Here is a 16827-nt window from a genome sequence, read left to right on the forward strand (position 1 = left end):
AAAAAGAATAATCAAAAAAGAATAGTTGAAAATAACAATTATATTAAGCAACAATAAACCTGAAATGAAATGATGGTGAAATAACCTACAAGTAAAAATATAATAATTGAATAAATAAAAATTAAAGGAATGCAAAAAGAAAATAATAAAAATAAAAAAAATAAAAAAGTGTAGAGATTCCAAGTCACGTTAGTTCACAACGTTTCGATTGTTGGTATCTACAATCGTCTTCGGGTGATGACTGAACTGATTCCTCCGAGAGATGACTATTTTATAGGTCGTTGAAATACTTTCACTTTCTCTACTTTCCATTTTCCGCTTCACTGATTCCGTGAGAGATGACCGTTTTGGCGGGAGTTGGTCATTTTTCGTTTGATGATGGGTTTCCATATGTTTCGTATATCTACGCTGGCCTGGCTGAATACGTTGTTGGACAACATGTATGCGGCTTCCTTAAATTTTTTCCTGAACCAATGTTCCTCTCTGTGCAAGATCTCAGCTTGGGACCACTCGATGTTGTGTTGATGGGTCCAAACATGGTCTGCTATTCCTGATTTGCTGATTTCTCCTCGCTGTGTGTGCTTCTTGTGCTCGGCAATGCGAACATTCAATGGCCTCTTAGTTTCACCAATATAGGATTTTCCGCACTCACAGGGTATCCGGTAAATGCAATTCTTGGAATCGCAGTCCGCGTTTGGTGGCCTGGTTTTCGTGAGGCTACTACGGATAGTGTTACCGGATCTGAAACAGGTTCTAATGTTGTACTTGGAACCAATTCTTCTTATCCTCTCCGATAATCCTCTGATGTAGGGAAGTGCAAGCACTGGTTGTGACGGCTTCTCTTCCTTGCGAGGCTCCTGCTGTCTTTTAGCCAAAGTCTTTTCTACCATCGCTTTGGAGTATCCATTCCACTGAAGATCATTTTTGATGATGTCTAGTTCCTTCTCGAGAAGGTCTCGTTGTTCACGTTGTGAACTAACGTGACTTGGAATCTCTACACTTTTTTATTTTTTTTATTTTTATTATTTTCTTTTTGCATTCCTTTAATTTTTATTTATTCAGTTATTATATTTTTACTTGTAGGTTATTTCACTATCATTTCATTTCAGGTTTATTGTTGCTTAATATAATTGTTATTTTCAACTATTCTTTTTTAATTATTCTTTTTTAGTTGTTTCAGGGATTTCAAATCATTTTATATAGTAGACAATGGAAGTCCGAACTAGTGAAATTCATCACGAAACATTGTCAATCACCTTCAAACAAATGCTTAGTGAGATGATCCACATTTTTAAACAAAGAAGTGTTAACACTAGAAGAGACACATGAGGACTGAATAGTGCTCATTTCAATTTGTTAAATCGGATTTCTTAACAGTTCAGTACAAAGAAGTTTCCACTATCCCGCGTACTGTTACTATTTTCTATCGTTTATAATTTTCAGAAATGATAAACAAAAAGGCCAGTTCTAATCAGTTTTCTTCCTTGACAGCGTATTCATTTTCAATGTGTATGTGTTTATATGAGTTCCATGTAGTCCTTATTTCCGTTTGTTTTCGTAACTATGTTATAATAATAATAATAATAATAATATGTATCTTTCTTTTGATTTTTTACAGTAAATATACATGTACATATAGAAATGTACAGTGAACAAATAAAATACATCTTACGAGGCAAAATGATATGCCTGTGTGTAAGGAATGAGAATACTGAATCTGACATTGAATGAGATTCATGTATTGAATTAAGTACTAAGATTTAAATTTAAAATAGCTACATTTGAACATAATATAATTAAATAAAAACAATCAATCTATTGGAATAAGTACTAGATAGAGAAGAATAAAAGTTTGAACTGGACATATTTTGACTTAATATAAATAAATTGAACAATCAATGGATATAGAGATTTTAATCATAAGGGTTGCAAACTACGAACAAATTAATACACAATATGTATATATCCACAATCGTGGAAGTGAGAATTTAAATTTATATTTGTCTATTTATCTCTGCATGTGGTATATTCTTGACAAATAATTTATTCTTCGTCATGAATTTTTTTAAATTTGATTCGCATCTTAAAATTTTCAGGAAGAAAACTGTAGAGTTTTGGTACTAAATACCGGAAGGATTTCTGCCCAACTGATTTGAGCATTAATGGTATGATGGATACTATGATTCCGATGTATAGCATATTTATGGTGATAAGTAGTTAATTCTTTTTTGTTTTCCTTCTGTACAGCAATAATATTTATAAAAAAAAGTTGCTTGGGATCGAATATTTCAGACTCTGAATGAAGTAGATCGCTAGGTTAGTCGTAACCTTTCCATAGGATATATCTGATGAATCTCTTCTGCATAACCTCAAGGGAATGTAGATGAATTCTCGACACTCCACCTCAACCAATTATACCATATACCATAACATAATTTTTTGTTTTTGATTGATTATGTTAGCTAGTATGCAACGTAATTTTTCAACTATGTGCTGGTTCCATCTGAGATTGCTGTCTAAAATTATTCCAAGATATTTTATTTTCTTTGTGGGTTTTATGACTTTCGTATTGGAGATTTTGATGTCATATTCTGGTAGAGAGTTGTCATAACTACTGAATGGTACGTAATAGGTTTTCTCAAAGTTAATAGATGAGAGCCTGTAGTCGAACCACAATTTAATTTCATGAAGGTCATGTTCTGATTTCTGTTTCAAATTAAACCAGTTTTCGTCTTCGCAAAACAACACAGTATCATCGACAAAACGCAGAATGTTGGAGTTGATGTCTTGCAGAAAAAGGTTGTTCAAGTAAATATTGAATAGGATTGATCCTAACACCGTCCCCTGGGGCACACCACATGTAATAATTTTCTCTCCACTTTAATCCTTTGCTCTCTGTTGTAAAGGTAACTTTTGAAAAGATTTTTCGCTATACCTCTAATTTCCATATCGTCCCATATGTTGTGTGTTATATATACTTTTGAAGTTTCTTTAACATGGATAAAGTAATGTTTGGTACATCCACCTATATAATTTTGTAATTTGTATATTGTTTCCTCAAAAAATTATTTTATTATTGAACCCTGATGATGAATTTAACGAAGTGCAAACGTTGGCAAAAACTAAATTGTTCATTTACGAAAAAGTGTTTGATTCCTTTCCCAACTCATATATAGAAAACTGCATTTGAAAATATCATTTAAATAACCAAACCTCACAAAATTGAAAGCTACATTGAAAAACATTAAATTTTTATTGATCCAGAATCTGATTTATCATTCTGCACCTACAAATATAACTTCTGATATAAAATAACAGTCATCATATAGTGTTCATCTTCATTTGAGTTTGTCAATATAGTTCAAAAGCTCTGGTCTATCATCATTGTTATTTCAACTCCTTCTCAATTTAAATCGAATACAAATACATTTAGTGATATTCATTTGATAAACTAGTCACATAATTGTAAAATGATATTTATGTCTCTTGTATATTATGTGTACTGCACAATTTTTCGACAGCCTAGTACTTTTACTGATATGATAAATTTCACAAAATACCGCTGTTTGAATAGCTAACACTAAATATTTTGACTCGTACGTTAACTGCACATACATCAACGTTACAGTAATATCAGTTCAGTAACGTGTTTCCACGTCTAATATTGTAAGCGTCACCTAAGAAATGGAGCAAACGTCAGCGATAAGAAAAGAGTAAAATGAAGAATAAGCGACATCCCTTTGTTTGTCGGAGAATTGGAATGGGTCTCCAGTTCAAGGGAAGCCGAAGCTACGCTGGGAAATAGCCAGTTTTCAGACGGATCCTCATCGATCACCTTCCCACCTAGAATGATAAAACAAGTTGAATTAACCAAACTCTACTTCAGTATTCCGGGTTGTCGGTATCACAGCAGATCGATTTTGTTCGAGATGCCACAATTTCTTTGCAACTATTTCATTATTCATTCAGCTTAGACTATTTCACCATAATCTGAAAAAATATACGATACACTACAATATTATTGTTGTTTCAAGAGAATATCTGTAAATGTATCCCAAAAATTATAAAGACATTCCAAGGAATAAATGGTGACAAATTAACCAATCAACTGTCCTAAACAAATGTATTTCCAACAATATTTCATTAATCAAAAACCAATTCATTCATTACAATGCAGCTAACGCCTAATTTATTTCCACTATTTAGTGAACTGCCCTCTTGAGTCGGGAAGACGTGCTTGTATCGGTAACGGTCCTTTCTAGAAACCTGTGGTTTGTTCGGTCCTAGAATTTTACCGGCGATTCCCGACTGCAATTTTTCGCGGTGATGTCACGTGTTTGTTCACTGAGCTAGCCGGCATATCGGTCAGGGACGGCTTTAGATTCATTACAGAATATTGAAATGAACAGAAATGCTATAAGTAACTGAAATGTTTCAAAAGTAGCTACATATATCCTAAATATATTCCTTCCCCGCACGACTCAACCTTCCTGACAATAGTTCCTCGACAGCTTTCCTCGGGCTGGAAAAATGCTACTGTTTCAGTGAAAAAAAGTAATTTTTGTATCAAGTGCCGAATATGAGTGTTTTTTCAATGGCACATGAGAGGGTTGATTTTTAGCCGAGACCGCAGGTCAAGGCCAAATATTCTTTCGAATAAACCATGAAAATAAAAATGTTAGACACAAAATACAAACATTTTTTATAGAACTGTGAATGTGAATCTACATCATCTGAAATACATCAAAAATAAATACTTCTAATACATCTTGACGTGGTTTTTTGTCCCCCGATAAGATATCGCTTTTAAACGACTGTTGTCTTAAAAAATATTATTCAAACATTTTTTCTGTCTGACAGAAATAAATTCAAAATAATTGAAAAATACTCTTTTTTCTGTGACGGGAAAAAAGTTTCAAGTTACTTGAAAATGGCCTTATAAGCCGAAACCGGTCGTAACGAATAAATAAACACAGTAGAAACTAGACAAAAGTATTTTCTTTATTCTATATTCAACATGAATTCCTACAAAATAAATAAGTCATCAATCGAACGAGCCAAACCAAGTTACTTTACGACGTTTCGATTGTTAGTATTCACAATCGTCTTCGGATGGTAACTGGACTTATTTCTCCGAGATCTGGGAGTTGGCGGGAGTTGGTCGTGTTCCGCTTGATTGAAGGTTTCCATATGTTGCGTATCTCTACGCTAGCTTGGCTAAATGCGTTGTTAGACAACATATATGCGGCTTCTTTGAATTTTCTCCTAATTCTGTGTTCTTCTTTGTGGATGATTTCAGCTCATAGCCAAGTTGATGCTATGTTAATGAGTCCTTGCTTTGTGTGTTTCTTATGATCGGCAATGCGAACTTTCAACCTCTTAGTTTATCGGATACTCTGCACTCGCAGGGTGAATGCAATTCTTAAAATCGCAGTCCGCGTTTGTTGGCCTGGTTTTTGTAAGGCTGCTACGGATAGTGTTCCGAGATCTGAAGCAGGTTCTGATGTTATACTTGGACCCAATCCTTCTGATCCTCTACGACAATCCTCTGATGTAGGGAAATACAAGTACCTACTGGTTGTTGCGGCTCCTCTTCCTTGTGGAGCTCTCGCTGTTTTCTAGCTAAATACTGTTCCACCATCACTTTGGAGTAACCATTCCGTTGAAGGTCGTTTTTGATGAGGCCTAGTTCTTTTTCGAGACCTTTCCTTGTATTACAGAGCCCGAAAGCATAGTCTAGTAGATTCTTGACGATTCTTCTCTTAGTCGATTGATGGTGTTTGGATTCCTGGTTCAGATACTGTCCTGTATGAGTGGATTTTTGATACACAGATTTTTCCCATTTCGTCTCGGCCCTCTTCACCAATACGTCTGAGAATGGCAATTCGTTGTGGACTTCCTTCTCCATTGTGAAAGTGATGGAAGGATTTACGTTATTGATGTGCTTCAGCAAGGTGTCCAGTTCTGCATTCCCATGATTTTATATTATGAAGATGTCGTCCACGTATCTTAAACAGACTCGGGGCTTCTTGTGAGCTTCTTCAATGGTCAGAGTTTCAAATCACTCCATATATATCGAGTGGTCCAACGAAAAGTATGCACCTTTCTTTTTTCCTTTTTTTGTAACTTAACGCGAAAATGCTCGAACACGTCAATTTTGCTTTTGAGGCGGACACATTATAGATGTATTTTTCTACATGTGCCTTCAACCCCCTAGCGAGGGTGAGTGACATCCCTGAAATTTTAAATGATACCTAATTTGTTGTATTTACTTGAATAGTTATAAAAAAAGCAAGAACATTTACTTGATATTTTTGGTGTTAATGAAAATGCGGAAAAAACGGCATTTTTATCACTACTACATTCCTCAATTTCTCTCGTGCGTTTTTTGGTTCAAATAACAACAGCAGATAAGTGTACAAAAAGAATTTAGGCAAACGTTCATTGATTCAGTTCGGTTGCTTTTGAAATTATCTCAACTTTACTGTAAAAATGGTTTATTCCATTCCTGATTGAGTTGAAATTGTTAAACTTTATTATCAACATAATAGTTGTGCTAGACTCACTGCTTGCCTCTTTAATAACAGTTATCCCGGGCAAAATGTGAATGATTCGTATGTTGCCAAGTTAGTCCAAAAGTTTGTCGATACCGGATCTGTCTGTAATGTGAAACACCAGCCACGGAAACCGATCAGAAATGAAGCAATGGAAGTCGCTGTTTTGGGACATGTTGAGTTTGATCATACTCAAAGTACCCATCAGCTTGCTGCAGCTGCAGGTGTCTCCCGTTCGTCCATAATACGGATATTAAAAGCCTATAAATTGTATCCGTACAAAATTAAATTAGTACAGGAACTCAATGAAGATGATCCTGATAGAAGGCTGCAATTTTGTGAACAACTGAGCCAGGTACTAATTATTGATGATCCGCACCATCATTCAACACGTGCTTTTCCGGTGAGAGTATATATTTTTTTAATGGAGCTATGAATAGGCATAATTGCCGTTGCTGGGATGACAGTAACCCACACTTATTCCGAAAGGTCCATACCCAGTACCCTCAAAAAATCAATGTCTGGTGTGGCATATTAGGGAGTCATATCGTAGGGCCACTTTTTATTCCTGGGAATTTAACTGGTGCGGTCTACCTGAACATGCTTGAAGATACAATTGATCCTCTCATAACAGAAATAATTGAAAATGACCAAAATCATAATGATGATCGGCTTCATTTCCGGCAAGATGGAGCACCCCCTCACTATGTTGCTCCGGTAAGAGAGTTTTTAGATGACCGGTTTCCTGGACGGTGGATTGGAAGAAGAGGCCCCATCGAATGGCCTGCCAGGTCACCTGTTTTATCGCCTTTAGACTTTCTCCTTTGGGGACACTTGAAAAATATATGTTTTGCTACGCAGCCCGAGTCCATAGAATATCTTTGCCAACGAATTACAGCAGAGTGCAGAACTATAACACCTGATATGCCACAGAAAGTTAGGAATAGATTTGAACAAAATCTGTATTATTGTATGGAAGCAAATGGGTCACATTTTCAGCACTTGCTGAAGTAGGATTCTACTAAGTCAACTACACATTTCAAAGTACTGGGTTGTAGTTGTTTTTCTTCATAATACCTACATGTTTGAGTGAAATAGAACAAATCAGGTATCATTGGAAAGATAATTTTGTGCCCTTTCAAATGATATATCACTCGACCTCACTTTCCATTTAAAATTTCAGGATTGTTACTCACCCTTGCTAGGGGGTTGAAGGCACAGTTAGAAAAATACATGTTAAATTTGTCCCCCTCAAAAGCAAAATTGACCTGTCCGAGCATTTTTGCGTTAAATTACAAAAAAAGGAGAAAAGCAAGGTGTATACTTTTCGTTGGACCACTCTGTATATTGGCTGAAACTAGTGAAAGTGGAAATGGAAGTTCGAAGTAATGATATACACCAAGAAACATTGTCGACTACCTTCAAACAAAAATAAGTAAACTAATTTAAAAATCTAGTTGAGATATGAGGAAGACAGTATTGGTCCATTTTTTGTAGAGACTATATTATTGTTCTTTCCCAAATATTCCCAAAATATTGCTCAAGAACCATAACAATATCATTTCTACTTTCGAATGAGTTCAAAGCAGGTCACATAAAATATGCATTAATTCTATCCGTGTTGTCCTTTACATGCGAATGTTCAATATTCATGAACTAGTTCAATACGTCTTCTAATTTCAGTAGTGCTTAAATCGTTATATAAATTGTTCAGTCAAATCCTCTTTATTTGACCAGCTAATCACGGCTAGTCCAAATGTTGCAACTTGGAGATTACCGTCTGCTCGCCTGGGTTATAATCTATATATTGGAATTCGGCATTCGACATTGTTCGTGAATGTAAAGGAACGTTAAAATACCAATAAAACTGGAATTTACTCACCGTTGTCTCCGAATTTCGAAGTGGAACTGCTTTTGATACTGCTCGTTATTACTGCAAATGAAAGTTATGTATATTACTAGAAAGTTACGACTGCATTATTATTCCAATGAGTATTTCACTCACAAAAATGTATGAGTCGGTATATTCAATAAGTATAATGTTTAATCTTCCTCTTGAAGATGATGAATTGGTGATCGAAACACGTGTCGGGATGTTAAAAATAACAGTTTGATGTTGTAACAAATTACACTGGTAATGGGATAATCAAAAACACGATTTATAACTGACTTCATAACTGACAGGTTTTCAACTTCAAAACTGACGAAATTCATTACAATCTTTGAAACCATATTTTGTTTCCTTGGGGGTGGAAATTCCTGATTCCCTTTCTTGATGCTCATTTAGGCTATACAAAGAACCTGCCTGCATATTTCAAGATTCCAGGATCCGTAGCTTCGGCTATACGTTAATATAAGAGCAGGCAACAGCTAGCAATTTATATTCTTACTTTAAAGTTACGCTGTATCCTGTACAAATTAAAAAAACTGACGCAAAATCTCAATATCAAGCAGAAAATAATGATATATAAGAGTTTAGTAGAATCTCATTTGAATTATGGAATCATTGGTTGGGGGGGTCTTTCGAAAAGTTATTACAATATACTGGAAATCTCGCAAAAACGGTTCCTCAAAATTCTTCTCAATAAGAATAGAAGATATTCTAGTGACTTGCTGTTTTGTGAAGCTGGTGTTGATGATGTTAGACAATTATATTACATACAAGCAAATATGAGACAATTTATATCAACTAGGCATAAATATAATTACAAATTACCTCTTACGTATAAGTCGATCGGGCAAAAAAGCTATCCATATCTTGGGCCTAAGTTGTTTAATACATTGCCAAATGATATTAAAAATGAGGTCTGCGCACACCGTTTCAAAAAACTCTTAAACATTATGTACAAAATACAAGCAGAAACTCTTTTCATGAAATTATAGAGATTCAAATCAAAAAGGCAATGGATTAAAATGAATAGAAAAAAAAAGTATAATGAAAGTAATGACATTTTTACCATTGAATTCTTCAATGTAGATATTTTAGTATGTTTTTGCTTTTAGATTTTAATTTTAGATCATTTTATTAGATGAACTTATACACTCTGTGTATTATATTTCGTTTCAATTAGTAATGTCTTATGTGTTTCTTTTAAAACTTACAAACAAGTACTTGTACTTCGTAAGCTGTAAATTTATTCACCGTTAGTTTTAGAAATTTGTTTTCAAATTACAATTTTGTACTATTATCCTTGTGTGTGAATAAATATTATTAATATTATTATTATCAATATTATTATTATTAGTGACTGAAAAAATATGCCAACTGCATTACCTATCAAGAAATTTGCAAAACCAACACAACCGTCAACGACGTCGTGGCGGCGATGGCGCTTCATTGCTTAGGCCGCCCCTCTACCCCCGCGCATCGTCTCGTGTCGTCTTACAGTAGACGCGACGCGTAATCTCACTGCGTTGCGTATTGTTAATCTTATCGTGATAGCTTTCAATCGATTCTTCTAAATTACTTGGTGTGAAAGACAAAGTTTATCTATATTAAATACTTAAAACGACAATTATTTTATCAATTTTTATAAGAATTTGACAGATATTCTAAAATGTGCATTGTAAAAAAATTATCTAATTCAATTGTATTTATGGACCTCATGGAAATAAGTATTTTTTTGATAAATGAAAATCTGATTTCCTGCTGATGAATCCAGAACGTTAAAATAATGTTGTATTCTTGATTGTTAACAATAAACAACAACAAAAATATTTTGAAATTGAAGTTGTGAATTATTCAAAATAACGCTATTTCAAGTACATATTGAAAACATTATTTCAAGTCCATATTGAAGACATCATTTCTTGAATGGAAATTTTGATTCTTTATATGACGATCCATAAATTGCGATGTTTATTATGATTTTTTTCATAACTGAAATACTTGGTAGCACTCTAAATGTCATGAAGAATATTAATTTCCACTGATGTATTCCTTATCATAATGAACAGAAAATAAACGAATATTTGATGATTGGGAAAAGAAAGGACGCCACCGACTTGTTGTATTTTTTTATTTTTTCAGATTGATCTACTGAAAATACAACTTTTTCGTCGCTGGTGTTTTCTTCATATTCAGCTTCATTTTCGAGAAACAAAATTGAAGCCACTTTGCACATCATGAACACTTGCTTTAGAAACCAGCTGACAGTGTGAGTGAGTGAGTGAGTGAATGATTTGAAAAACGCTGAAATTACTGACATGCACTTAATTTATGGATTAGCAAATGTAAATATACTTTTTTCATTAACTCAGAATTACTTGATATAAAAAAAACCTTCAATTGGAAAAAATGAAAACTTCCAAATATTTTAAGACAAAAAATTTCTTAGCAATAACTCATCAGAAAATGATTTCATTTTGAAAATATGAAAAGTTTCTCCAGCACAATGTTTTACTTCATTTTTACTTTTATTTCCATTTTTGACATAGCTGCGAGGTGATGATTTTAATAGGGGAGCCCTTGATGCAAAATGGGGATTTACTCGAGCGTCACAGAGACATATTAGGTTGCAAAGCTTAGATGATAAGAAGAAAAAAATATTATATAATATATACCTTTTCATCGGTGGGGCAAACAAACGGCTATAGATTTTTAAATATTTAAAAAATACTGTTGCATAGACATACTCGAGCGCGTCAGATATTGATAGTATCAATGTCCTACGTATTTTTAATAATATTCGTATGTCAATCTGATCGTTTGCATGATGCGGGTGGTTGTACGTAAGGGTTAAAATTGAAAAGAAAAACAAATAATCGAGCGTGTCAGATTTTCTAAGGGGGTGTCGGTTGCAACAAAAAAAATCTCTCATTCAATAATCTGACGCAAACTCGCAGCCATTATTATGATGTGCAAAAAAAAATCGCCATTTTGAAATACGCAAGCGCGTCAGATTAAGATATATATCGTTCATCTTCATGTTCTAGACGTGATGTCTCATAATCTGACGATTATCTAGAGGGATTCGCCTAATCCGACAAATAAATATTTTTTGATTTTTTTCAAATCACTGGACTTAATCAATTGAAAAGCTCAGGAAATAGCATGCAAATAAATAAGTGTATGTTTTTTAAGTAGAATATTTGTATTTATATTAAAATAATTTTTTTTAAATGCTCAAAAAAATTAAATTTTTCATAATCAATTGATTAATTAATCATTATCTTCATCTTCATCACGAACGAGTCTCTGTGATCAGCTGTGATGGCGCCATGGGAACAAAATTCAGAGTGGGGACGGAGTGAGAGAGTAATAGATAGAGAAAAAGTGAAAGGAATAGAAACTCGGAGAGGGAAATATAGGCATCACACAGCTGCACGCATTAAACTTTATTGACGAATTTTTGTTATTTCGGCTTGCGGAAATCGTCAGATTATATATTTTTCGTTATCCTTGAATTATTTTCTTCAAAATGAACAAAAATTAGCTACGCTGGAGAATGTCGAAATGACGTTATTTTTTCACAACTTTGCTGCCCTCCCCTTTTTTACGTCACTCTCAAATTGTCAGATCACTAGAATATACATTTTTTAGCATATATTTAACTCCCCCTTCCTTAATCTGACGCGCTCGAGAATTTTTGATGATCAATTTTTTTTCACTAATCTGATCCTTTATCCTTCACGGGCGGCCTTATATATGGGGCACATATTTGGTGGAGGTACTTAAACGGATACAAGGTATCCCCCTGTATATTAACCTGCCGAGCTTTAGTAAGTCTCGAAATCCCCGCTTGAGTTCCCCTATTATTTGGATTGGAATTTTTAAAAATCGATAGAACTCTCAATACTCACAATAACAATAGCACTGCTGGCAAATTGTTAGAATATGAAATGTTGAAATTCCTCCTAAAAATGTAGAACACTTGAAATAGTTATTTGAAATATTAAGTATTCATTTACTGAACAAAATACACTGAAACTATTATTAAAAATCTGTTTTCCGTTAACCAGCTTCTGAAATGACATGATCTAATAATTTGTATAAGGAAAACTTGTTAAATGTTACGTTAGAAAAAAAGACGGTTATCATTTGAAAATTTGGAAGAAGATATCAACTTGGCCTAGGCCGCTGGAGCATTAGGTCATTACAATTGTAGGCGGCTTAAAGAAGTGATATGCGGAGACGAAATTCTTTTTCAATAATAGAACTTTTGTTATCTTCATATAAGAATGATTGGGGGAAAAAGTTATTCGAGGAATTCCAAATGAGTTATAACTGAGAATGTTTCAAATTTTGTTTATTGGGAGTAAATATGAAATAATTTCACTTACATGATTCACATCAGATTTTATATTGAGGCAATTTTGTGATTTCGAATTGAATACCATTTCCAAGAATGATACTTTGGAAATATTTTTCTCTTTCGCAAAAATTCCAACAGAAAAGTCCATTGCATGACTTTCCTTGCATTGAAATTTTTATGTCACCAATATTTTTGAAAATTCAGTAAATTCAGTAATGAAAGTTAATGAACTGAAAAAAGCATTGAAATATTGGAGTTCATTGTTATCAATCATTTGGGATTATTAGGAGGATATGAGTTGGTTGAATTGAAAAATTCAATTTCTGTTAACGTTCTGAATCAAGATGTAGTCATATGTTGCACACCGCGTCCCGACGAAAGTTGGAGAGACGACAGAGGCAGAAGGTACCTAGTCACAGCTGTTGTTATTCGAGAAGCATCGATGGACTTGAATGTGGTATACAAAGTGCGAAGGGAATATCACGTTCGGCATACAAATCAATACTTTCCATAGAGTTATATATGCCAATAGTCGTGTTCATATTTACCATTTCTTATCGCTTCTTACTCACTCGGGAAAACTGCAGCTAATCGCAAATGTTTTTAATCGGAAGGCTGATTCACTTCCAATCAAAAATTGTAATGAGAGAATATACAATTTTGAACGGACATACTGACTAAGTGAAATAATTTTCACGGGAAGTGCTTGATATGAGTACAAACTAGCTTAAGAAAAGTAAAATCAAGTGAAAGAACTCGTTGAATAGATTTCCACCATACGTCAGCAGAAGGAGTGAAAATATTCAATCATGGATATTGTTATTGTTTCCATCAGGTTACTATTATAAAAGGATTCCCAACTTGTGAGAGACCTCTCACAAGTTGATAGTCCCTTGGGAGTATGGTGGTACTACTATGTAGATGAGTCTGTTAGGGCGACTTTTTGATTGATTTATATCAGCCAGTGAAGTGTTCCCGTCAGAAATGAGGTCAAAATGAGAGAGAACGGACTCAGCAGATGGTTTCTTCACTCATTACAACCACGAACCATCTATAAGGGATAATGATCGTCTGTCATAATGAGAATAATAATAATATCGTTTATTATGCATAAAAATACATTTATACATAGAAGGAAAAGGGTTAACCAAAGGCTTCCACCCCTCCCAAAAATTATACAGTGAGTATAAGGAAATAATTATAAACTTACTTATTTACTATCATAACAATGATAGAGAAAAGAAAAAAATAATACATCATATAGTTGCTAATAACTCTTAATATTCTTAACATTATTTTGGTCAACTCAACAATTTCATTGCTCTACTATACATTTTGAATTTTAAATTTTTTAAATTAGCACTGAGCAGTAAGCATCTTTGATTTTATTTCTTTCTTAAATTGATGAACATTATAATTTGAAAGGGGTAAAATTTCACTTAGATAAAAAGGGGCTATATAAGAAAAACATCCTTGAAATTTTGAAGTACGGTGCCTAGGTATGTTGAATGAGTTAATTCTCAAATTGACCATATGTATGTCAGAACGCCTGCTCAGTAAACTATATAAATAACTAGATGTTTTAGTTTGAAGCAACTTAAACAAAAACATTTTTATCAAATATTGGACTCTGCATCTCACATTCAGCTCCTTCATTTTTAACAAAAATGGGGTGACATGTTCACCATGTGTTTTACAGCATACGAATCGCATGCAAGCATTTTGTATACGTTGTAACTTCTGTTCGTTATATTGCGGTAAAAAATTGTAATACACCGAACAACAATACTCGATATGGGGGTAAATAAGAGTTTTAACTAACCTGAGTTTCATTCCTTCTGATAACTGATACTTGAATTTATATAGCGATTTGAGTTTGAAGAATGATACTTTGAAAATGTTTGTCCCATGTTCATGGAAAGACAAAGAGCTATCTATGGTTACGCCAAGATTTTTAGCACTGTCTACCCAGTCAAGTTCTGCGTTATCGAGAGTGAGTCTGAAGTTACACTGAGTTTCTACCATTTGTCTTTGAGACCCTATGCATAAGGCCAAAGTTTTATTCGGATTGATTTTCAGTCCATGATTCTCCGAGTATAGGAATGTTTTGTGCAAATCTGTGTTTATATTGGCCACGCAACATTCTGTATCGGTGTCATGAGAAGACAAATATAACTGTATATCATCTGCATATGGATGATATATGTACTGAAAACATCAAGGGCCCTAAAATACTTCCCTGCGATACACCTGAGATTGTTTCTTTCACGGATGACCATGAGTAATCATCCAGTTTGACCCTCTGTGATCGGTCTGAGAGATAGCTGGTCATCCATTTAAGAGAAATGTCATCGAATCCTATGAACTTGAGCTTGCTGATGAGTAAATCAAAATTAACTAAATCGAAAGCTTTACTTTGATCAAGCGGTACTAAAATGGTAACTTTTGATTGATCTCTGAATCTCGCAAGATCGTCGATTACTTTCAAGAGGGCAGTCTGTGTTCCGTGTTTTTTGCGAAACCCAGACTGCTTGTACGGAAGTATTCGATTTTCTTCAAGAAAAGCTCTCATTCGACGGGAAACATTTTCCTTGAATATTTTAGAAAACGAGGGCAGAATGCTGAAAGGGCGTAGGTCACTGAACGTGGTAGGTGCATTCTTTTTCGGAATTGAAATTATATCAGCAACCTTGATATTTATATTGTCAATACCTAAAGCATTACATTTTATTTCTTTGATAGCAGTCAAAATATCATCATCACATATATCGGTGAGGGAAAAGTTCATAGGTGCGTTCAATTTATGATTATCAGTCATTCATTGGAAGAATAGATGCACTCAGAGGTGTAAGTTTTGAGGCAGGTTGGTATGAATAATACTGAACTTCTATCTCAACACCGAATCGTTATTTTTAACACCTCTACACCTGTTTCAATCACCAAATGATCATCTTCAAGAGAAAGATTGAGTATAATCTTTCAGTAATATTCATTACAACACTAAAGGTTCCAACCACAAGTGTATGTTGGTATGACGCTCATAAAAATGAAGGTGCATATTCATCATTCTTTGTTGTTGCTAGAGTAAAAACTCGGAACAGCATGTTGGTGATATATTATCAGAAGAAAACTACTATGGATCAATTGAAATAGGTACTTGTGGAAAAATTATATTATCATAAATACTGGCAGCTACTCAATCAGCACACGTCATTACTATCGTAGCTTGAAGCTTTCTCAGCAGGTAACTCACCCAAAATTAGATCAGATGGAGCTGTTTGTGTGGTAGTTCTTGGTGGTGAGGTTGTTGTTGTTGTTGTAGTAGTTGTAGTAGTCAACATTTTCGTTTCTGCAAAAGAATTGTCAATCAAATTCAAATTCGCAATTGAATTACTTCTCTATCCAAAATGAACTCTGACCTGATCATTGTGATTATTTTTGAATATCACGGATGATACAACCATACTGATCTCGAATAAAGCAGGTGATATTATTGAGTAACATAACTTCATGGTATAGCGCAAACTCACTTTTCTTTAATACTGAGAAAACACATATTATGAGGTATCATCACGTTCAGAAAAATATTTCTAATATAACAGTTAGTGTTGCTAATAAAAAATTGAGTTACACTGACAAAGAAACATTTTTAGGCATCACAATTGATGATTGTGTAAACTGGAAATCTTACTGTAATAATCTCATTAGAAAGTTAAATTCTCTTTGTTTTGTGTTTCGACAGCTCAGAGAAGTACTCACATGTGAACAATTACTGATGTTATATCATGCTCATGTGGCTTCAAGAATACGATATGGGATCCTCCTTTGGGGTGGATCCACATTAGCACAAAATGTTTTCTCGGTACAAAAAAAGATTCTGCGATTCATTGCTAGGGTACCCTGTACATACTCATGTAGAAATATATTTTCCCACTGCAGACTTTCAACAATGGTAAGTTTATTTATCTTAGAGCTATGCATTTATGTATTTGATAATAGAAAAGTCTGAAAGACTGAAT

At 34.1% G+C, this 16827-nt stretch overlaps 1 protein-coding gene across 1 annotated transcript in view; it reads right to left on the reverse strand.

Annotated features, from left to right (window-relative positions):
• Window positions 1–1000: 1000 nt before the first annotated feature.
• Window positions 1001–16827, reverse strand: part of LOC111511369 (lachesin) — a 103747-nt gene continuing 87920 nt past the window's right edge. Inside the window, exons 8-10 of the mRNA XM_074178733.1 lie at window positions 16062–16157; window positions 8437–8487; window positions 1001–3843 (exon numbers count right to left, since the gene is read on the reverse strand). Of these exons, the coding sequence (XP_074034834.1) occupies window positions 3674–3843; window positions 8437–8487; window positions 16062–16157 (317 nt within the window). The 3' untranslated portion in view covers window positions 1001–3673. The remainder of the gene's footprint in view (window positions 3844–8436; window positions 8488–16061; window positions 16158–16827) is intronic.

Source organism: Leptinotarsa decemlineata, unplaced genomic scaffold (assembly GCF_025532065.1).
Source record: "Leptinotarsa decemlineata unplaced genomic scaffold, Ldec_3_MD MMD2_tig00004307_RagTag_RagTag, whole genome shotgun sequence".
NCBI lineage: Eukaryota > Metazoa > Arthropoda > Insecta > Coleoptera > Chrysomelidae > Leptinotarsa > Leptinotarsa decemlineata.